The 24,916-nt window shown below is 37.9% G+C and overlaps 1 protein-coding gene across 1 annotated transcript in view; it reads left to right on the top strand.

Annotated features, from left to right (window-relative positions):
- The window catches only part of NALCN (sodium leak channel, non selective), a 332,353-nt gene that overhangs the window by 284,306 nt on the left and 23,131 nt on the right, over positions 1-24,916 (top strand). The window contains exons 21-31 of the mRNA XM_012644439.1: positions 1,507-1,598; positions 1,686-1,808; positions 3,988-4,044; positions 4,286-4,406; positions 4,504-4,635; positions 5,597-5,764; positions 7,456-7,560; positions 12,443-12,549; positions 18,630-18,750; positions 18,836-18,934; positions 24,479-24,572. Of these exons, the coding sequence (XP_012499893.1) occupies positions 1,507-1,598; positions 1,686-1,808; positions 3,988-4,044; positions 4,286-4,406; positions 4,504-4,635; positions 5,597-5,764; positions 7,456-7,560; positions 12,443-12,549; positions 18,630-18,750; positions 18,836-18,934; positions 24,479-24,572 (1,219 nt within the window). The remainder of the gene's footprint in view (positions 1-1,506; positions 1,599-1,685; positions 1,809-3,987; positions 4,045-4,285; positions 4,407-4,503; positions 4,636-5,596; positions 5,765-7,455; positions 7,561-12,442; positions 12,550-18,629; positions 18,751-18,835; positions 18,935-24,478; positions 24,573-24,916) is intronic.

Genomic DNA, 24,916 nt, shown 5'->3' with positions numbered 1-24,916 from the left:
CCTGAGAAAGGAGGGCCAGCAAGAGAAAGTTAGCAAAGCCTTAGAGTTATTTTGGTTTTGTCTTTTTCACCACTTACCTCTTATTACTTAAGAGTTCTTGGAGGGCTGGACATATTACACCTGCTTTCCATCTGTAGCAACTGCTATTTTAGTCCAAGTAGATTGTTTCTTTTAAGTGTTCCAGGTGGAATCAATAACTAGAAGAAGTTGGTGATGAGAACACCCAATATCACCATTACCTGATTGACGTGGTTCTATTGGGTACACAGCTGTTACCACCACAATTCTTAATATCCACAGCTCTATCTGATTGGCTACCATATTGTTGATATGGAATTGTGATCAGATCCAACACATGGCCTGTACACTTATAATGCCAGGGTCAGTTTTATTGCATGGAGAAAATTTTCAGACAGAAATTCAGACAAAATTCAGACAAAAAATTCACTCGTTCAAAGTGCTTTCCTTCAGTGTGATTCAATAGAAATGTGCAGTCTACTTAAGAATCAAATTAGAACATGGCTTTGATAATATGTGCATAAATATACACAACAAAGGCCCTGTTTGAATAGTCTCAATTCCAGAAGCTTACTTCTTCTTCAAAGACTTATTACATTTTTCTTATAGAAGTACGACAAAATCCATCACCAATCTTGTCCAAAGCAAAATGGCATGGGGTTCTGATCATTTCACAAGATAGCCTTATAATGTCTTTTCTCCCGTAAAGGAGACATTTAAATTAAAGAATTTCAACTTTTTCACTTCTTCCAAACAATAGAAGATACAGATAATTAAATCTAAGGAATTCTTTCTGCAAAATCTATTGAGTTGTTTGAACAATGGCTCCCCGCCTCCCACAGGGTCCACATAGGGACTGCCACGGCCCTGCACAATCTGCCACCCCACCTCCCTCAGGTTCTGTCCTTGCTCTCCGTGCTTCACCACACTGGCATCCTGGCTATTCCACCTAGACACGCCGGGCTTGCTCCCACCTCCGGAAAAACACATTTCTGCAGCTCTCCGGCGGCCTGTACTCTCCTCTCCTTCTAGTCTTCATCCAAATAGCCCCTTCATATCAAGGGGCTGACCTGTTTATTTAAAATCATAGTCTTCTAGTGCTCTCTATGCCTTTCACCTGCTTTGTTCTTTTGTCAGAGAACAAAGCATCCTCTGACATACTTATTTATTTTGATTTATTTTTTTATCTGTCTCCTCCTGACTAGAACATCAGTCCCATGAGAACAGGGATTTTGTTTTTGTTTGTTTGTGTCTCTCTTGCCATATCCTCGGCACCAGAACAGTGCCTGGCACACGATAGGATCTCAATCAACATGTGCCGAATGAATGACTTTTTAGAGGAAAAAATGCCCTTGTTAAGAAGACTGTGGCCATTAAAAACATATATATAAGATGAAGATATTGATGTCAACTTCTTAAATGGTAATATATGTTGGCCTTCAAAAAAAATCTCCCATTTTAATATGCTGCCTCTTCATTTATTCCTAGCATTCCAATACAGTGAGGTATAGAAATGCACAGAGAGAAGACAGTGAGATCAAGATGATTCAGGAAAAAAAGGAGCAAGCGGAAATGAAAAGGTACAGGCTGCTGCGGTGTTCCCAGGCTCTCATTTTGGAATGGCAAAATTTCTCTTAGCCTCAATGTCCCATCAATTTCCCCTCAAGGAAAGTGCAAGAAGAGGAACTGAGGGAGAACCACCCGTACTTTGACAAGCCGCTGTTCATTGTCGGGCGAGAGCACAGGTTCAGAAACTTTTGCAGGGTGGTGGTCCGCGCGCGCTTCAACGCGTGAGTACACTTCGTTTCAGCCAGGTGTTTGGCCTGAGCCGTGCAAACAGCAGGGGGGTGGTTGCCATATGCAGGAGAAGGAACGTGTAATCCTAACGGGGTCACAAAATAAACTGTGGGCTAATTAATCATGCTGTTCCTCTTTGCTGAGTGCCCGACCAGGTGGAAAACAGAGGTCGCAAGTAGTTAACATTTATAGAAAACTCCCATCGGTAAAGTGCTTAGCCACTTTTATTTGTGCATTTTAACAATCGCCTAATAGGTTTATGTCAGTTTTTTTAATTCTATATTTTATTTTGGAAATACTGAAACAAAAGGAATTTAAGTGAAGTGGTGAAGGTCATTCGCCATATCTTCTATCAGACTTGTATTTTCTTTGTGTTCAAAATACTCCAGTTGGTTTCTTTGAGAATAAGGCAAAGAAGAAAGAAAGTTGACAAGGGCTTCCATTACCACTTCTCATAAAAAGAAAACTCAGTGTCCATTGTCTCTTCCCTACCAACATGGAAGAAATGTGTAAGAAGTATCAGTACGGTGAGCCTCGAGGACACTGTACTTATGGAGTCCTAAGCCAAGTTTCACAGGCAACCAATGGATGAAGTGAATTTTTGTCAAGGTTCACTTTAATATCCTGAAGACAGTGAGCCTAGAGGAAACGTGTAAACATTCCATCTTTCCATTATGTAGTTGGGCCTTCCCGATGTCACCATGTTAAGTAAATTGATTCCTTTGTTATTACTCAGTAGCACATGATGATCACTATCAGTTATAGGCTGAATCATTCCCCCCAAAAATCCATATGTTGAAGTGCTAACCCCCAGAACCTCAGAATGTGACTGTATTTGGATATAGGAACTTTATAGAGGTAATTAAATTAAAATGAGGTCATTAGGGTGGGCCCTAATCCAATAAGATTGGTTTCCTTATAAGAAATATGGACATAGACATATACAGAGAGAAGACCATCTAAAGACATGTAGGGGGAATATGGGCATCTACAAGTCAGAGGGAGAGGCCTGGAGCTGATCCTTCCCTCACAGCCCTCAGAAGGAACCAACCCTACTGACATCTTGATCTTGGACCTTCAACCTCCAGAATGATAAGGAGATAAATAAATAAATTTCTGTTGCTTCAGCCACCCAGTCTGTGATGACTTGTTACAGCAGCTCTAGGAAACTCATACACACTATCATGACTTGTCAGGGATGGAGAAACCTCAGGGACCAGTTGGTATCATTTGTGTCCCCTCTCCTTCAACAGACCAGGATATTTAAGTCTTCAGAGGTTAGGGCTTTGTTTGCTCAGGGACCCAGCTAGTACATGGCTCTCTCCTGATTGTCAGCATGTTGTTCTTTCTGCTATTCTAGAAAAACCTTCACAATTTAAAGCACCTGAGTAATAATCATTAAAATCCTCCCTGAGTTTTCACAAATTAAAAAAAAAAAGAAGATGGAAGTTTAGAAGTTGATTTGATCTGTTCCCAAAGCTGGATTTTCATCTTGAATTATCCTGTTGGCTGCCTACAAGTTAACATCTAATTGTTAATTCTCCACTTCATTTAGTGTGGTGTAATTCTCCTTTTGTCGGCAACACAGCTGATGTTTAATGTGACTGATGAAGACTTGGCTGTAATTGGGGACACAAACACAAAGAGCTTCAGGGGCCTCACTGATGATTGTTCACAGGCTTCCTGAAAGCAAAAATTAAAAATCCCCCTCCCAAGAAATTCTATATAAATTATTCCACAAGATCACAACTAAATGCAGGGTGAATAACTCTGTTTAATTTATGGAGTATTTTATTAAATTATTTTGAAGAACATCCTTGAACTAGTAAGGCAAACATTTTAAATGAGTGCTTCTAAGCGGAAGTCAAAATTTAATTTTGTGAAACCCATGTCAGGAAATTGTGAATGGTGTCACAAATTCTAAGATGAAATATGTTGAAAATTGTAAAACTTTACTTTCATAAGTATCAACTAAAAAGTCTTTGGGTTTTTCTTTCATCTAATGTTCTCTGCCTTCCAAAGTCACATACAGTTAACATATTTTTATAATGGACATGTTATAAAGGATATAAAAAAGATTATAGGTAGAATAGATGTTTGTAAATACTATGCTGCCAAGTTATAACATACTTGCTGTGTTGCAGAATTTCCTATGTGCGCTGTCTCTTACAGATCTAAAACAGACCCTGTCACAGGAGCTGTGAAAAATACAAAGTACCATCAACTATAGTAAGCATTACCAACTCCATTTTCCATGCACATTTGAAGTTTTCATGTACTATTTTATGCTGCATAAAAATATGAAAATTCTCTTTTATTTTTTTGCTATATAGTGCTATGAAATAGAAGATTGAGGACTTATAAAAAAAAAATAGTCATCATGTTAATAGAGTCACAGAGGCCATCACCTGACTCTTAGTAGCCTTTCCTGGAACGTTCGTGTTTCTCAGTTTTGTTTGGTCTTTGGCAGTGATTTGCTGGGATTGGTCACTTACCTGGACTGGGTCATGATCATCGTAACCATCTGCTCTTGCATTTCCATGATGTTCGAATCCCCCTTTCGAAGAGTCATGCACGCACCTACTTTGCAGGTACTGCTGCTTAAATGTCAGCTCACAGCTCAGGGGTAAAATACTGACCTGCAATTTTTCTTTTCATTGTGACCAAATTGCCTCTTGCCCGTTTCAGATTGCAGAGTACGTGTTTGTGATATTCATGAGCATTGAGCTTAATCTGAAGATTATGGCAGATGGCTTATTTTTCACTCCAACTGCTGTCATCAGGGACTTTGGTGGAGTAATGGACATATTTATATATCTGGTAAGTCTTTAGTTATTTCCTAACTGGAAAATGGAAAGATTTTGTAAAATCTCCCACATTTCTTGGTACAAGAGTGAGATATGTGAGTCGCAAAGGTTTAAATGCCCTGAGTTCCTAAATGGACTATAGAGTAGTCTGTGATATGCAAATAAGGGACATACATATAAAATCTAAATTAAAAGCATTATAAATATCTAGGGACAGTTATATTGTTCAAATACACCAATCACAATTGTATGTATCAACGAGATGTACATTAATAAAGCCTAAAATAGAAAATCTAGTTTGTATCCCATAATTTGTGTGACTGCTATACTAAAAAAAGTTTGCCTTATATAAATCATGTTATTAATTAATGAGCCCCTTCCTGTTAATCGCAAACTACAGTGATTGTGGTTGGACCTCTCTCTGATTACAGTGCACAGAATACCTGGCTATAGCAAGTACCCATTCAACTGTTCAGTTAAACTAAATTAGGGAAGCATAGGAATGGACTCAAAAGAAATTTTATTTCTTCTATGTGTCCAAGAAGGCATGAAATCAATGTCTTTGCAGACTCAACATGGAGAATTGTGATCATTAGCAGGTAGCATGTTGCAGATTATTAATGAAATAGTAGTGACCTCGATAAAAGGAATTCCAGTCATATTGACATCACAGAGCCTCCTGTGCAGTAACTTAAAAGAAGGAGCAGAACACACGGGTATACGCACAGACACAGCGTGGGCGCCTCCATTTCGCTCCTGCACACACGTGATGACTTTCCTTTGAGCCTTCTAACAGGTCTAGATTAAGTTCCTTGCTTAAAGGTAACAGATTGCAAACACAACTGGTGAGTGCTTGTCTCATATAACACGTGGAATCTATGCTAAATGAAAAGTTGTGGCCAGTTGGCTCACGTAAAATGTAGATAGTAGAAGATAAATTACGTAAATACCAGAGATTATTTTTTTCCTTCTAGGTGAGCTTGATATTTCTTTGTTGGATGCCTCAGAATGTGCCTGCTGAATCGGGAGCTCAACTCCTCATGGTTCTTCGGTGTCTGAGACCTCTGCGGATATTCAAACTGGTGCCCCAGATGAGAAAAGTTGTTCGAGAACTTTTCAGTGGCTTCAAGGAAATTTTTTTGGTTTGTTAGAGTTACCCTTTGTTTCCAGTTCACCGTAGTCCAACTCCGTAATGTAGCCAATGCGGGGATAAAGCGAGTCTTGCTTGTCAAGGACAAGTCTATATTTTCGTCTATTACCAGAGGGTTATAAAGCACTAATCAAACACAATGCGCTTTCAAAAACTTTATCCATGGGTGTGTCTGGCTATCAGTTTATTTAATTCAATGAACAATGAAAGAAGCATTCTGGAAGGTACAATGAATGGGGACTCCAAAGAGATAGTATCTGCTGACTCTTTCATTCCTAACTCTTGACTCTAATTTCTACTTTGGGTTTTAGTCTCCCCATCAGGAAACTAAGGATAAGAAGATTCAACCCCATCTACTTCATAAAAGGATTTAGGAATTAATGCATTTGGGCTCATAATCTCACTCTGTATGTTCCCTAAAGCATATAGCATGGAATTTGTCTCTAGATCTTAGGAGTGTTAACATAAAACAACTTAAAAAAAAAAAAATCTAACATACAGGTATACCCTACTTTAAGTAACCTCAGTAGTAATGAATTCTTACAAATATGGTTCTAAGTAACGTTCTTTTTAGTTGTGCAAACATTGATTTAGGGTCTTCTAAAAACAGGACTGGAGATAAAACAAGTAAGAGGCTCATTCTTCAGAGTCTGTTACAGAAGAATCTTTGCCTTACAAAAGAGTGATCAAAAGATACTCTTTATTATTGATGAGTCTGCTTGTGCATGAGATAAACACGAATTAATTTACATAAGCTTGTTTTGTATCTTGCTTTCTAGAAACATACATATGGTAAGAGAACAGTTGTAGGTGTAGTTGATACAAAGGTAGATAGATTGTGATATTACTAGAGGCATAGAGTTGCTGACTTTTTAAAACATATTTAAAAGTCCTTATTTTCTTTGTGCAAAACCATGAAATTGTGGCTTTTCCCACAGCTGGAATTAAAAGAAACAGAGTATCACCTGATAGCTAATGTATTTGAATTTTTTGATCATTGATAGATTTTAGAAGAGGATTTATTTGTGCCTTTCTCCTGATGATGTTTCGGTGTAATGTTAGTATACTTAAGGTCTTTGTTTAGATTATTCAACAAGTATAGTTCACATGGTGTGTTCATATTTTACCCTTTGCCGCCTTTCTCCCCCGAGTCAGCCAGCAGAGGGAGCATGAGTTAATTAACAGATTTGCGTTTTAGGACCGAATTACCTCCTGTCCTCTGTGCACAGCACACCCCCTAATGTACACCCTCATGCTCACAGCAAAGCAAACCCACTGTCGCTCTCATCTGTGCTCTGCTAATAAAGATATGAATTCATTTTGAGACACTTGGAAAAATATAATTATTTGAGCATTTTTCCTTTGTTCCATTAAATAAAATAGAGCAAGGTTTGATTTTAAAATCAGAAAAGTCCAAGTCATACAAAAAAATACCATATTCCATTTTCTTACATGAAAGCTATATGTTTTTATTTCAAGAATTCAAAGCCTGTTAATTTCCTCCTTTTGATATTCCAGGGAGGCTAATGGAATGACCTATGGTGGAAACGTTAAAAGATAGTATCAAAAATCCATGCATTTTATACAATGTTATCTTTTAAAATCCAGTTTATATCACTGTTTAAACCAAACCTAATGTTTAGTTTTTACCAAAAGATTTAATATTTCATCAATTTCTTTCAGGTCTCCATTCTTTTGCTGACATTAATGCTTGTTTTTGCAAGCTTTGGAGTTCAGCTTTTTGCTGGAAAACTGGCCAAGTGCAATGATCCCAACATTATTCGAAGGGTAAGATGCACCTTTCTGGCTTTTGAAATAAAAATTAAGGTAGTTTACCATCCCTTGGAAAGCATGTGCTTCAGGGGCTGCTGAGGCTACTTTGAGAACCCCTAAAAATCGTCTTCCCACAAACTCCTTTTTGCTTAAGCATACAGTATGTTTGTTCTGGCTGGGAAAGGTTTATAAGATTAAAAGCATGTCTTAGAGAATTCTACTCTTCCCTCCTATTCCAGTGTCAATCTGCTATTGACATTGTGGGTGTAGTCACCCCAAATTCTAGATGTTTACAGCTGTGAGCCTTGGAAACTTTCCCTTTAGGTCTTCCCTACCTTGATCCTGCCTCTGTTGTCACAAGCAGAATAATTGAAAAGAAATTCACGTAGTGAGAAGTGGTCTGTGTCTTTTCATCTTTTCTCATATTAGCAAGCAGCCCTGTGCAAAAATGCATGAGAGGCAAAGTTTGACTCTTATCCCTCTTTTTATTACTTCCCCACCCTCTCAGCATTGTCCCCTTTAGGAAGTCGGTGCCTTCACATTAGCTCTTGGCTGCCCAGAACCTTCCCCTGTATGATGACCAAAAAGGACCCTGACAAAAACCCAAAATTAAATACTTTCACTACATCACTACAGCATTTCTCTTTCTCCTTTTTCAGTCAGTGTTAATAAGAGGAGGCAGATGCTATAACAACTCCAATATTTCAGTGGCTTAACATTTGACATGTACATGTTGTATCTTGGATAAGTTGGCCAGGTCTCCTCCAAATGACCACTCAGGGACTCACGTTCCTTCCGTCCTGTGTCTCCGCCCTTCACTATGTCTTCAGAGCCTTCTTCGATTAGTGATTAACTGGCAGATAAGAGGAGAGAGCCATCTCTGTCAGAGAGGGCTGTGGTCTCACCGAGAAGTGTACACATCCTCTCAACCCACATTCCACTGGCAAGAGCATGGGCTCACCCTACTGGAAGAGAGGCTGGGAAAAAGGAACACAATTTTGTTAATAATTAGCCAAACTCTGTGACACCATGCAGTGTCCCATTCTCTTAGGATTCCTCTCAATATTACAAATAGATTAATAAAGTAAACCAAGTACTACTGATGTATAAACTAAAAAAAGTATTTCCTCTTTCACTCAAATAAAATAATGCCTGAATTCCATTAAACTGTGTGTTTCCAAAAGGCCTAATGGAGCCGAACTGTGGTCTGAAAGTCATGATGGACCAAATTAGCTGGTGAAGGAAATAATGAATTAATGAATAAAGAGCTGATGCATAGTCCACAAGCTTGTGCACAGAAAGAAGAGTGACTTTAGATCCACACTGAATAAAGGCCAGGAAAATAATAACAACATTTAAAGATGAAGCCTACTAAGACTCTTGGATGACTCAGTATCTTAATAATGGCCTAAGCACATGGTATCTGCTCACACAGCTTGCACGATGCATTTATCCTCTTTCCTACAACAGGGGCGTCCATAGGGGACACACAAGGAAACTTAGGAGACTTAGCCGTCTTGGGGAGCATGGCACCAAGCAGAATAACTAAAAAGAAATTCTCATAGTGAGAAGTGGGCTGTGTCTTTTCATCTTTTCTAATCCCAACATAAGAGGCCAAAGCCAAGACTGCCATGTGGATGAAGGGACGTCAGTTCTATCTCAGAGCTCTCAAGTAAAAGGGGAAGCCAGAAACACCAACATTTAGATCACACAGCTCATGCTTAAAGGCAATGGAGCTTGAGTTGTCTGGGCCATGTTTTCCAACTGGGAGAACATGTTGTGTTCCTGTATTTGAGCACTTTCCCCTCACTCCTTTGCTCCTTTTCTTAAAACATGACGGCAGATGTCTTGAGACTGATATAGCTAGAGATATGGAGCCTAGGACTTAGTCACCAAAATCCTGCAAACCAACTCTGAAGATACCTTTTGACAAGTAGTCATTAAATATCGGTTATTTAATATCAAGGTACCATGAAAGGTGAAATGAAATGAGGACTAGAAAAATGGGTAGGCCACTACCCCTGTTTTGCAGCATTTTCTGTCCAATCAGAACATGTGTTTCATGTTCAAGCAAACTTAATATGAAGTCAGCAGTTAAAAGAGCACCTGGGAAGCAAAAATAATGTGCAGTCTGATTTCAGCATGGGAAGTCATGCTTCCAACTGGGAGTGCCGTGCAGGGAAGGCTTCAGGGAGGAGATAGGGTATGAGACAGCAGGAAAGGACCTCCCGAGCAGAGCAGGCAGGGTGAGGAGAGACACAAAGCGTGCCAAGAGTCCTGGTGCAGAGGCAGGGACAAAACAAGGAGGGATGCACGTGGGCTTTGGGATCACGGCTCCTGAGATGAGAATCCAACTTTTGCAGATGTGATGGCTTGATCCGGGCACTTTATCCCTCTGCACCTATTCCGTCCTCTGTAACTCTTCTCACGCAGTGATACTGTGCATATTAAATTAGCTTACTTACGTAAAGTATCTAACCCAATCGTCAGACTTCATTACCCTCCCATGTAGGAAACAACTGAAAATCAAGGTCAGAAATGTAAGTTAGGGAAACATCATCAAGCTCCTGGAATGCCAAGCTAAGGGGTTTGGAATTTCTTTGGTGAGAAGTGAGACTCCACTAAAGATTTATAAGAAGAGGAATCAGACACTTCTTAGTGCTCACAAAGCACAAGGCACTGTCCCTAATACTGTTTTTGTTACCCAGATTATACAAATGAGGAAAACAGGTGTAGAAAGTTTAAATAACTTGTTCAAGGTCACCCACCTAACAAGTGGGGAAGCTGATTTTTAACCACACAAAGGTGGGCTTGGGTGGCTCAGAAAGACAGATTGGAAGAGGCAGTAAGTTTCAATACATCGTGGGGCCTCTATGTGACACATTGCAACACAGCCTTTAAAGTAATGTGGATAAATAGGTATGGCCATGAAAAAATAATCATAATATATTTCTAACTGAAAAAAGTGGGCCGTGAGCTCAGGTATGCACAGAAAAAAAGACTGGAAAGATGTACTCCAAAATACCAACTGTGTTTGTGGGTAATTATAGGAAAGTTTCCTTCCTTTTATTTATCTATGCTTCATAAGTTAAAGATGTCTTATTTGTGTAAAAAGGTTTTTATTTTAAAGAATTTTATTGGTAGGTAATCCAGAAGGAGGTAATGTTGGCATGAACTAAACTAGTTGTGATAAGAATGGAGACACGGGCCCTGAAGGATGGGAGAAGGTCTTACTGCTGCATTGATGCTGGGATACCGGTCCGGGGACAGGAAGGGAGAAGCCAGGAGGGGACATGATGTAGGGTCGAAGGGGACTTTCAACAAGAAAAATTGAATTTCTGTTGAAATATTCAAATGATGGTCAAGAATTTTACCATGTACACCTTGAACCCAGAAAAGAAAGTCGAGGCTCAAAACATGATAATATAGCCTAAAAGGCAGAGATAACCAAAAGGAGAACAAATGTAAAATGAGTCCAAAACTTCTTACTGGTATGTAATTTTTAAATCTTTTTTTTGAGACAAAGTCTTGCTCTGTCACCTGGCTAGAATGCTGTGGCCTCAGCCTAGCTCACTGCAACCTCAAACTCCTGGGCTCAAGCAATCCTCCAGCCTCAGCCTCCAGAGTAGCTGGGACTACGGGCATGCACCACCATGCCCGGCTAATTTTTCTACTTTTAGTAGAGACAGGGTCTCACTCTTGCTCAGGCTGGTCTCGAACTCATGACCTCAAGCGTTCCCCCTGCCTCAGCTTCCCAGAGTGCTAGGATTACAAGTGTGAGCCACCATGCCTGGCCCAATTTGTAAATCTTTATAACAGCTTTATTGAGATATAATTCACACATCCTACAATTTGCCCACTTCAAGTGTACAATTCAGGGGTTTAAAAACCTTATCATATTCACAAGTTATATAACTTTCATAACAGCCACTTTTAAAACATTCACATCCCCTCAAAAAGAAGCCCTGTGTCTTTTAACTGTTACCCCCATCCTTTTGTCTACCCATTACCTCCGACCCTAACAGCCACTGATGTATTTTTTGTCTCTAAAGAACTCTCTGTTCTGGACTTTTGTATGAATAGAATCATATAATTTGTGGTCTTTTGTGACTGGCTTTTTTCACTTAGCGTAGTATTTTCAGGGGTCATCCATGTTGTAGTATGTATCAGTATTTCATCCCTTTTTATGGCTGAATAGTATTCCATTGTATGTATAGACCACATTTTGTAGATAAACAGATAAGTTTGTCCAATGATGGACATTTGGGTCAGTCCACCTTTTGGCTATCATGAACAATGCTTATGTAAATATTTGTGTGCAAGTTTCTGTGTAGACATCATTTTCATTTCTCTTGGGTGGATACCTAGGAGTAGAATCACAGGCTCATATGGTAACTCTGTGTTTAGTCATTTGAGGAACTGCCAGACTGTTCTCCAAAGTGGCTGCACCATTCTACGCACCCACCAGTAGGATATGAGGGTTCCAGTTTGAAGACTCTTATTTTTCCACATCCCCTCCAACAGTCATTGTTATCTGCCATTTTGATTATAGCCTTTCTAGTGGGTATAAGGTGGTATCTCATTATGGTTTCAATTTGCGTTTTCCTAATGGCTAATGATGCTGAGCATCTTTTCATGTGCTTATTGGCCATTTGCATCTTTTCCTTGGAGAAATGTTTATTTGGATCCTTTGCCTACTTGCTAATGTTTCCAGTGTCAACTCTCACCGGCCCATCTCCTAAGCCTTTGCTATTATCTGCTGGATAGCTGTCCACATCACTGTCCCTTAGAAAAATGACATTTGTTATTCCTTGTAGGAAGCATTTTCTATCTTTTGTATTTTATGAGTTCATTTTCTGACTAGGTTTCCCCCTTGTCCCCCTTTTTTCTGCTTTAGGAAGATTGTAATGGCATATTCAGAATCAATGTAAGTGTGTCCAAGAACTTAAACTTAAAATTGAGACCTGGAGAGAAAAAACCTGGATTTTGGGTGCCCCGTGTTTGGTAAGCATATCAGAAAAATATTCTGAAGAATGGTATTTTTGTTAATATTTGGCTTTAAATCAGTATGTTATGGCATGAAACAAGGTAATTCTGCTAGAGATATTAAAATGATTTTAAGTAATACAGGGCAAAGCACCAGATTACAACAGGATACAAAAATAAGGTAAATAATAGAACAAGTGGTACATTGAGTTCCACACTGCTTCATGAAACTAATGAAATATCACCTCAGTATTTTTCTAATACTTTAAAAGTATGTATCTGGATGCAAATGGCTTTAAAAATTAGTGGGGCTTAAAAAACGATTGCCTATCAAATTAAAACTAAACCCACCCTGAGTTTATATCTTTAAAAGAGGATCTGATGTCCTCATAACAGTTGTAGAGAACCCTAAATCATAAAGTTATTTCGATTTTGAAACCCATTTACATTGAAGGATTTCCATTATTGCAATCAGTAACACAGTGGATTATATCTAACTCTCCCTTCAAAATTCATTTTTCTTAAAAATGAATTTTCAAAGCATCAGCATTTATATCAAAGCTAGGAGTACCTAGTACCTTCTTTCTCATTTAGCCTATTAATGACCATCGATGGAATCTCTCAGTCTGTTTCGTTAATGAACTGAGTGTTCTATCAGCTTCATTTGTCCTTTTTAATCATTATCTGTTCTTTTAAATTTCTTTTTCACCTCTCAGAATAATGAGTGAGCAACAGCAACTCTGCCTTTATCACAATTGATGTTCTCTTCTGAATGTCAAGACTCTTTAAAAGGAATAGCAGCCATACCCTAGCACTCTTTGTTATCTTTCTTTGAAACTTCTCTAACATGAAATTCACTTTTATAAACAACCCAATATAGCTTATTTTAGGGTTTTTTTTAAATACCCAAGACCTAAGAAAAAAGATTAATTTTGGATGTGTGGCTGGAACATGGATAGAGAGGAATGCAACACATGAGGATAGCCTCATCCAACTGCTAACTAAAAAGCAGTCGAATTTACATTACAATAGAAGTGCATGAAGCATAAAAAATTTACTTTTCTGAGACAAAAATTTATTATACCATAAATAACTTATTTATATCAGGACATCAAATGGGATTTTTTTTCCCTACTGTTTTGAGATTTTGGCTAATGCCTCACATCTGAGGTCAGTGGGGTATAAAATGTCTTTACATTCTACAGAGACCAGCTAGACCCATCCCAGCGGAATTTATGAAAAGATTATCCACCTTCATCACCCAGCTCTAGCTTATATGAAAGAAAACTCTACATTCAAAGATAATGTCATGAAAGTAAATGAAGTCAGAAGCAGGGAATCTGCGGCATCTCCCTCCCTTCGCTATGGAAGAAGGGAGAGGGTGCCTCCCACCCAGCAAGTGAGGGAGCCCAGGAGGACCATTTAATATCAGAGATTGGCGAGGCAGGAACAGCAGGTCTTGTGGGCAGGCTGTTCTTCCCCTCTGGCAGAGCAGGGTCATCTGGTGTTCCTGGAGGTTCAAGCAGTCAGTGCCTAGGACCACCTGATCTGAGCCGTCTTGAATAGAACTTTGCTGCAAAGGGCTCTGTGATGGGGAGAGGGCACCCCCTTTGCAAGAGGCTGTGGTTGTCTTTCCAGGAGCCAGACTTGAGAATCGCCCACAGCAGCAAAGGTGCAATGAGGCACTCTCGTGCTGGGGACTCAGGATATATACTGTATTCGTATATATTATATATGTACTAATAATTAACAAATGTAGTGTATTAATTGAAAATTTGAGGTATAGCAAGGTCAACAGATCAGGTGACAATTGCCATTGAAAAGGTAGTTTGTTACAGTTCCTAAAAGGGGGGTGGCATGTGACACCATGGGGGACCACATGAGGAAGCCCCAGTTTGCTCATGAGGCAGAGGGAGGGGAGAACTCTGGGGAAACCTTATTGTGGTTTCCATGGGAAGGAACAAGGGTGGGGATTGGCTAGTTTGAATCATTTCAGCAGGCCAAGGGGCATAGGAGCTGTCCCTAGTTATCTGGTGCCCGGCGCTGCATGATCAGGGCAGGTGGATAGTGACCTGGAGTGTGAGAGCTGCTAAAGGAAGTGATTGGGGTGCAGACCCTGGGTCAGTGGGTTTGTGTTTGGAAAACACACCCCCAAGAGGAGGACTCCTCCCAAGGGGGGGAGGGGGCTGACGAGGGAGGCAGGCGGCCAAGGCAAAGTGGCTCAGGCACATTACTGGGTTGTCCAGAACAAGATGTGCCCAGCACATGCATGTAGGACAGATGTTAAGGCATCAGTCAACACAGGGAGTATTTCTGAGAAACACACAAATGTGCTCCATGAGAAAGCAATAGCTGCCACTCCGGGACACAGATGGCCAGAGTCCAGTAGCATCAGACAACAAGACTTTAACTCCATTTCTCTCGCTGCAACTACATCCCACTCCAGTCTTGTAAGAATCAGAGAGTGGCCTGAAGAGGAGAAGTGGAAATGAAGGGAGTGGCCAATTCTTCTTTCCTAAGCTGCTGAGGATGGGGTCATCGTATGGGCTATGAGAACTAAGGTTTGATGTAAAATGGAGTTGGCTTTTTGAAAGAGACTGATCTTGTGACCGAAAATGACTGAGGAGCTTTGGGACCTCCCCAAGATGTCAGAAAGGAAGCCATAACACACTAGAAGGCAGTGTTTGGAGAAAAGCAAACCTATGACCAGTTGTGCCCTCTGGCATTCAACCTGTTCCATAAAACCAGCTACATAGGATTTTAAAAATCAAAGTGAAGTGAAATGCAGTATTTTATGTAAGGTATTATTAGGACGTTCAAGTTCAGTGACATTTTAAAAGCATAAGAGAATAGAAGGACATCCCTTGAACATCATCACAATTGCTTTTGTCCATTTGTCCAGGATATTGTGACTTGGATTATTTGTAGTGAAATAAAAATATTCAGTCTAATAAATGTCAACTGTACCCATGATAATGTTCAAGATGTTTCCTTCTTTAGTAAGCTAATCAAGAGTTAGAAGCTGAAAATATTGTAATTTCGTATTGGCTAAATTATGATTAAGAAAATAAATTATGCTTGGGAATACACCTAGGGCATGCTTTGATAATTATAATTAGGACATAAATATGCACTAATTCAGGAGATAGTCTAATTTTTATATTCTCTCTTCAGATGAATAATTTATTTTCTTCTGAATCATTCAGACTTGATGAGATAAAAATCACCTCAGTAAAAGGATTAAACATATCATATATTATAAATATTATGTGTTTTATTTTATTTTAAGCAAAGATCTGGAATATAGGAAAATGACATGCATGAGAGAAAAATCAACAAAGTATTCAAGTTTACAATCAATGTATTTATTGAGTGCTTGCTATTCACCAGGTATTATGCTTGTCACTGTGATATAGTCCTGAATAAGCTATGGCCCTGTCCCATGGGAGCTTGAAGTGTAGGGGGAATAGAAAATGAAATTACAAATAATTTTATATAATATGCTTAGGACTTTGAGGCTACATGGATAAGCCTGTAAGCCTACCTCTAGATAACCTGAACTCATCTCCAGGTACTTTTAAGTTACACTATGATACGTTCTAGGCAGAAGGAGATCAGGTTTTGTAGGGCCTAAGGCTCAAACAATTCAGGGTACCAGGGTCTCGGAAGGAACCTGTGAAAAGGGGGATCCTGAGGCTTAGGTTTCCTTGGCTTCATGGTACACCTGCCTCTGATTCCTAAAGAAAGGCAAAGAGTACAATGGCGCACACTGGATAGGCACCTGACACAAACTAAGACAGGACCAAGGGGAACGACCAGAGGAGAAGACACGTTGGTTAACTTTTGAAGGATGGCACATAGGAATTGGACAAGTGAAAGGGGGAGGCTTCAGAGCAGGTGGGAAGAAAGGTCTAGACAGAGGTTAGGAATTGCAGGTTGAGACAACTCCACTGCCAAAGCTCAAGGCAAAAGGAATGTTGGTGCCTTCTAAGAAGCACAAAATATTTCTGACTTCTTTAGGAGAAATGATTGTGTGGATACAGGGTACCATTTTGGACAATGTTTTTCCTGCATATCCACATCTAAGTCACATCTTCATGACTCCCCCATGTTCCCCAGAGGAGGAGCAGCTCTCCTTATAGTGACCGTAGGGGCCTTGGAGCACTTTCCACTGGGAAGTAAAAGATTGACCAAATTGTGAGGTCAGACCCAGTGTCTTCATTTTCTGAATTGGACAGACAAGATTAAAATCTGTTAAAAATTAACCAGAAAAGATGATATATAAACACCCTTCCAGTTTAGGGAAGGATAACATGTAAAATGACAATAATGGATTATGTTTGGGATTTAATGAAGTCCTCTGTAGTTATAGGTAAAATTTCAAACTTTCCAATTTTGCTAGCACGAGTGAAGCACAAATAAACATCTTCTGTGATTAAAACTGAAAAAGACTTATTTTTTAAAATGTGATAAACTCTCCCAATTATTTAAGTCTATGATACTACATTTTGTTTTTCTTGGTATAATTAGAATATTTTTAACATATTCTAACTTCTAAAAGATGTGGATCATGAAAGTAGTTTAAGTTGCTGCAAATTCAGCTTAAAAAGCACTTTTACATAAAGAAAATCGATGTGTAAGAAAACTCGACATCAGATCTGAGAACTGGCTTACTTGGTTAAAAAGAAAAAATCCTTATTCAAGCAAACTGTGGTATTTGTAGAATACTTACAACTTCTATCTGTGGTAAAATATATGAAATTTAATGAGAAACTTCCCAAAGGAAAAATCCAAAAGAATATATTTGTGCTTTGAAATGTAAAAAATATAAATCAGAATTCTAAAATATGAATTTCTGAGTGGGGCTTTTGCACTCTATAGAAAACATCTCTACCAATCAGTCTTGAACCCTTGGGAGCAAGTCAGTTTCAGGTTTATGTTTCCTTCCTTATTTAGTATTTCAAAAAAAACTTACAAAGGTACATCTCATGATTGTCTCTATTGTTTAAAAAGCATAAATGATAATAGAAAAATATTGAACCAGATTCCCCTCAGAGTGTTGCCTGTCATGAGGGTTAAATTTTGATAAATGAGATAGCAGGGAAAATAATGATCAAAACATAATTTAGATAGGTTCCCAGTAGGACCACTCTATTCAGTAGTCCAGAGCTCAATGCTTCCTCAAATTCAGGAAATGTAATGACAGTCCATAATTTTCTAATATGTGATTGTCTTTCAGTTATTTAAAATTAGCCTCTAATAAGAAGTAAAGAAAAAAAATACTGAAAACTTCTTCTTTTACCAATAAAAATATCAGCTAAGACCCATAACAATTAAAGAAGATATCAATACAATATAGTATTAATATTAATAGAAAGTATCACTTTAGTAAGTGGAAAGAAAAAAGTATAAATGTGTCAGTAAAACAAGAAATAAGACATTCCCTCCCAAATAAAATGAATAACAGTGGGGCCAAAGTATATTAGGAACCTGGAATCAACTGTGGGGGTACACAGCATACTCCACACTGGAGACTACAAAAGCGTCTATTGAGAACATGAAGAGTGAATGAGAAAAAAAATCCAAGCAAGAAAGTGATTTGGAAACATACAGGCTGTGAGCAAACACCTCTTGCCATCTCAGTAACCTCTAAATTCATCACTACTTTACAGCATAACGTTCACAACGATGACACAAAATGAAATAAAGTGACCAAATTCTACTCTTTTTATGCTTTCTATACTAGTACAGGGAATTGCAATTGATGCCTCTAGAAAGGTTTTCAATTATAAAACTATTTCAAAATTCACATCCAAAATCCAGTGCCCCTTTGTGCAAATCTATAAACTTGTATTTCCAATGCTCAGAGTAAAGAGCTAAAACTGGAGTTGTTTAGCATTTTGTTTCGAACTGAGCCTACCCCATCACAAATTACAACACATGTATGCATCGTTATGATTTAGCAAACGAATGCCACATAGCCTACCTTACCAAATGCTCCATGGACCCTGCACCCAAGATTAGGAAGCGCTACAGGTATGTGCCTTAGCGTGCTTCTCATTGGAATTCCACAGAACATTTCTCTTTCTGAATTGCAGGGCGAATCCTCGGAACTTTAATTTTGACAATGTGGGAAATGCTATGCTGGCATTGTTTGAAGTTCTCTCCTTGAAGGGCTGGGTGGAAGTGAGAGATGTTATTATTCATCGTGTGGGGCCGGTAAGCAAGCACTTCAAATCCTCTGAACACTTTAACAGCAGCTTCCATTTGCTTTGATGAATAACCGTATTTTTCATTTGTGCAGATCCATGGAATCTATATTCATGTTTTTGTATTCCTGGGTTGCATGATTGGACTGACCCTCTTTGTTGGAGTAGTTATTGCTAATTTCAATGAAAACAAGGTAAGAATTCTTGGTCTGAATACCACAAGATTTAGTCTTTTCTAGCCGTTCACTTTGAGCTATCTTTCTCACATGTGGCATGAAATCGCATTAAACTGTAATGTGACTGGTGTAAATAATCTTTATAACTATTTTACAAGCTACCTTATTGCTGCCTTTCAGACACATTATCTAAGAGTACAATTCTCTGGCTAAATTTACTCTTTTGGTAAAAGCATCATTAATTCACCATCAACTGAGAGGCGCATCTACTGTTGTTCAAATTGAAAGGATGTGCAGTAAGTTATTAAAACACAATAGCTGAAAGTGAGTCACTGATTACAGGTAATATTACTTTCACGAAATGTAAATTGTATGCTTCTTTGTAACTCAGTAGGTGAACTCAGAATTTTGATGGAGTGATAGGATGTGGTGAAATTTTTAAATCCTAATTCATAGAATAAGAAGAAGGTTTTCTAATTCCATGTAAACTACATCTTTTGTGAACTTGGGAAGCCTACTGAGTTCGTAATAGCTCTAATGATCGGTGCAAGGGCTCACAAACATCAGTGTAGTTTCCTATCCAAAAATTCAGAGAAGAACATTCTATTAGCACTCCTTGGAGCTGTGCTTGTTCTTCTGGGCACTTTTGATACTTCCTCTCTTGTGTGAGGGTCAGTCTTTTGGAATTATAATGATTGAAATGCATGCAGTTTTTGAGCACATACTATTTACTAAGATCTTATATATTCTATCAATTTTCACAACTCTGAAATGCACAGTTGAAGAAAAAGCAATGACTCGTCTCGGGCTTATAAGGAATAAAAAATAGGGCCAGAATTCAGAATCGGTGCCTATTACAGCAGGCTCTGTGATTCTTCCAACACAAGAGTTTTAAAACATCAGCCGTCGTTCTGCATTGAGTTAAAGCTAGATCTGCCCGCTAAGCGCCGTGCGGTTTGATGCTATTCACGGCTGGGACCGATTCCCATGCGTTCACATCAGAGCTCTTTGGTTTGTGTGGCTGCACGTGGGACTGTATCATTCACCGTCCCCGGGCTCAACGTGTGTGGTACCAGTTACTCAGTCAGTTGCCACTTTTGATGTGTGTCTAATGAGTATGTCATTTCGTTCAGGCTTTCAAAGGGTACAGTTTAAAAATCCCCCCTTTGGGCCCCAACACTACTGGGACCCACAGAATCCTGGAATCTCAGAGTTAGAAAGAACGGCAGTGATCACGTCACCCAGCCTCCTGTTTTATTCCTTAACACATTCATAAATGAGTTTCTTTGAGTCCTACAGTGTTCAGTTTATTACCAAGCAGAAAGAGGAAGAAGGATCTTTTTAGATGCCTTTGAGCCATGCGAGGGAGCAGATACTGGGAATTCCAGAACATGAGTGGAAGCTGATCAGTCAATTAACAGGCGAGTGTGGGCACTCCTTGCTCAGAACACCTCTGCACCTCTGTGCAGGCCCCTGAGTTCAGGAGAATTAGAGCCTGTGGCAGCTCAAAATTCAGCAACATAAATGAACAACATAAAATGTTCTATAACTGGCAACAAATGTACAATTAATTGCAACTCTTGAACTTAGAGGAATGGCTGAGGTAAGTGGAATAACCAGGGAGGTCTCGTTCCAACACTGTATTTATGTTCCGAAGGAAGGAAGAAGTGACTGGCCTGTTTGGGTGTCATGTTATGTCAGCTCACATGGACACTTAGAGAGAGGGGAAAATTACAAGATAGTATAGTACCAGACATGACAAACTTGATTAGTTAATTGGAGACAAGTTTCTAAATTATGTAAACCTTCTAATAAAGTTTCCATTTTTCCGCAAGTTTTTTAGAAGGTAGCACATGAGCTGCTATATAACAACATTTATTCATTTATTATTCAATATTTCAGCAGATTAATTTGAGCACTTATGAGGTGCCAGACACTGCCCTTGGCACTGAGGACCTAACAAACTAAACACTAAACACAAAAATTTTTACTCTCATGGAACACATCTCTTAATAGTCATACCAAAGGGAATATAAATAGCTTTCCAAATAGAGAGGCAACAGAGAGATGAGAAATAAGCTTTGGGGACAAAGTTTTCACAATTCAGGATTATGCAAAAATATGTGCTCCTTAGAAAATGGAAGCCTCTTTAAAAAGTTCCAAGTCTGTACCCAGTAAATAAGGTTTTATTTTTTCTGATTTCCCTACCATTAGACTATGTGTTTGATTAATGAACTTAATTTGACAATAATAAACTTTCAGAGGTTTTTATATATTATCTGATGATACCTCCATGCTTATTATTACTATTTTTTTTGAATCCTTCACAGTTCAACTTTTCAAAATATCTTGTTTTGTATAACAAAAGGAATAGTATTAATGTCTATGGTGCCTAGAAAACAAGTATTTGTTAGTGAGAAATTAGTGAAATTGCTAGTTAGCAATTAGTGAGAAAAGTGGCTTAGCAATAGTAATATCAGAATAAAATAATTTTAAACAAACATCATTATTAGGAATGAATGATGTAATTAAATGATGACAAAAGAAATTACTCAACAGAAAGATAAACTTCTGAATCTCAAAATATACAAGGCAAAAATTAACCAAGTTATAAAAAGAAGCTTGCAAATCCAAAAGCATAATAAAAGATATTAACATATTTCTCTAAGAAACTAATAAATCAGATAAGAAAAAAATGAGATTTCATATAATAAACACCTCTGATATAATAAACATAAAAAGAACTCTGAGCCCAACAATTTGAGATTATTCATTGTCTTCAAGTACAAAATGTATCCTCTAGAAGGACATAAAACAATAATTACCAGAGCTCATAATGTACCGAATATGTTCTCTGACCATAATAAAAAAACATAGCAAAAAACCCCCCTCATAATTTGGAAATATTAAGACAACATTCTAAATAATTTATGAGTTAAAAAAGAAATCATAATAGAAATCACAAAGCAATTACAGATAAATCATTTTAAAATATCATATATAAAAACTGAAAAGGTATAGATGAATAAGTAATTAGAGAGAATTTATCACTTTAAGTGTATATGTTAGAGAAAAAAAGCAAAGGTTAAATATTAATATATCAAATATCAAAATCAATAAATTATAATAAGAACAACAAAGTAGAATCGAAGAAAGTAGGAGGAAGAAAGTAACAGATCAGGAAAGAAATTAATGATAAAGAAAATGAGGAAACTTGCATAGTTTCTATACATAAGGTTCAAGAACAGCAACAGCTGGTTCTTGAAAAAAATTAAATCGATAAACCTCCAGTTAGGATTGAGCAAGAACAAAAATGTAGAAAAGGAAAGTAAACAAGCTATAGTAATTAAAACAGTGTCGATGTCTGTACAGTGATAGAAAATTAGACTTACAGGAAAAAACAGAAAGGCCCAGGAGGGACCCATGTACGTAAAACAGAAGTAGCGCAGCAAATCAGTGAAGGAGGGTGAGACCAACAATGGGTGATGTCAGGAGCTTTGATTGTCTCCATGTAAGAAGCTAAACTGAGATCTCTACCTCACAGCATACTCAAAAGTAAATTCCAGACGAAATAAAGATCTAGATATGAAAAGCAAAATGTAAACCATTTTTAAACCACATAAGCATTTTTATTTGAATTTCAGGTAAGCAGAAAATAATATTTTTTAGTTTCATTATTTTTAATTGACACATAATTATTACATATATTTATTGGGAACAGTGTGATTATCAATACATGTATACAATGTGTAATGATCAAATCAGGGTAATTAGTATATCCATCACCTCAAACGTTTATCATTTCTTTGTCTTGGGAAAATCGAAATCCTCTCTTCTAGCTATTTGAAAATATGCAATTAATTGTTGTTAATTATAGTCACCCTATAGTGCTGTAGAACACTGGAACGTCTTCCTCCTATCTAGCTGTTCTTTTGTATCCATTAATCAACCTCTCCCTTCTCCCTTCTACCTTTCCTTGCCTTTAGTAAGCATTTATTTTTTGACCCTGGAGTAGTTGTGAATTTCATAACATGCGCCACAAAGTAAAATTTATAAAGAAAAATAATTTATAAATTAGATTACATTAAAATTTAAAAATTTCTGAATGACAAAAGGCACTATAAGCAAAATAAAAATACAAGTCGAGACCAAGCGAAAATATTTTCAACTTACATAACCAATAAAAATTTAGTATCCAGAATTTCTATAAAACATTAGAAAGTAAATTTTAAAATACAAAAATGCGCAAAGAATAGGAATAGGCAATTCACATAGGAAGATACAGGAATTACTATTTATACACATAAAAAACATTTCATCTCATTAATAGTAAAGCTGTGTTAGGTATATTTCACACCTATCAGAGTGGTCAAATTAAAATGTCTGATAATGTCAAGTATTGACAAGAATATGAGGAAATGGGAACACATATATTGCTGATGCAAAATTTTTGGGGTTATTACTCTTTGGATAGCAACTTGGAAACATCTGGTAAATATAAAGATGCTTAAATTCCTAGCCCTCACCACTTCTTCTAGAGATTTACAGAGGAGAAACTCTCATAGGTGTTTACTGTGAAACAGTACAGGTATGTTTATTACAGCATTGTTTATAGGCCATAATCCTAAAAGGAATAAACTACTAATGTATTTGCACAGTGGGCTACTATGTGAGCTGTTGAAATGAACAAATTAGATCTAGTCATCTAGTTTGTATGGAAAACATACTGTTCAATGAAGTCAAAGACAAACTGCATAAATAAACACATATTGAATACCATTATATAAATTTTAAAAATTCAGAACAAATAAATTCATATGTATTTATGCATACATAAGCACAAAAGTCTGAAAACGCAATAAGGAGGACACACCCCTGAAGGACAGTGATTAGCTCTGGGGAAGCAAAGGGAGAATGGAAGTGGGGGTGGAGTTGTTTTCCAGTTTCTTAAATTATACTTCTGCCTTTATAATAAAATACAATGCAATGCAATGCAATACAATATAATACTAATTGCGTGCATTTTAATCAAGTACTCTATTATATAAGATACGTGATCCCATTTAGCCAGTTATCCCAGCACTAATTTCTTAAAAAGGCAAATTCTATGATTTCATACCTCTTAAAAAATAGTTTTGTGATTGCACATATCAGAATTTTTTTCCTAAAAAAAGAAAGACAAAATACTTTTATCTAGACACAGCAACATTGACAAGCTGTAATTTTGCTGCTATGAAATGAAAGGAAACTAACCACTATTAGTTAGTATCCCTTTTTGAAAATGTAATTACATAGAAAACCCTCTTTCAATTTTCCCAAACCTGAGTATTGCACATCTTCAAAGCTACAAATTGAAGGCTGCTCAATTCTCTCTGAAACACGTGGCCATCATTTGGGTAACTCCTCCCAAGGCCGACTGAGCATTCTGACCGTATTTCTCTCCCCACCACGGTGGGACGAACATCCTTATTGCAAACCCCCACATCAGTGCTGTTTGTCTGCGATGTTCTTGGTGTGAGCATACGACAAAAGGCCTTTCCCTGCTTTCCTTTGTCTGTTAAGGGGACGGCTTTGCTGACCGTCGATCAGAGAAGATGGGAAGACCTGAAGAGCCGACTGAAGATCGCACAGCCTCTTCATCTCCCGCCTCGCCCGGGTACCCAAGATGCTCTGATTTTATTCATGTTGAGCACTAGTGTGCATGATTCCCCAGGAGTCTCAGATTTAAATTAAAATAATAATCGCGAGGCCACCGGGAGGTTGTGCATAAGTTAATATAGAAATAGGCTCCAAACGACAGATCTCTCCACAGGGCTATTAAAATCAACCAGCCAAAGGCCGTGCTTCAGTGCTCTCAGACTAAGCCTTAATGAAAAAATGAATTTTTAAATAAAATATATTTGTGCTTGCCTTTTAAAAATATGAGTGAAATGTATTACACTGACAGAAATTGAATGATGTGCTTCCCCTTCCAATACGAGCGGCGTCATGCACCGTTGT

The sequence above is a fragment of the Propithecus coquereli genome, unplaced genomic scaffold (assembly GCF_000956105.1).
Source record: "Propithecus coquereli isolate 6110/MARCELLA unplaced genomic scaffold, Pcoq_1.0 Scaffold212, whole genome shotgun sequence".
Taxonomy (NCBI): domain Eukaryota; kingdom Metazoa; phylum Chordata; class Mammalia; order Primates; family Indriidae; genus Propithecus; species Propithecus coquereli.
This window is presented reverse-complemented; position numbering and strand designations above follow the sequence as displayed.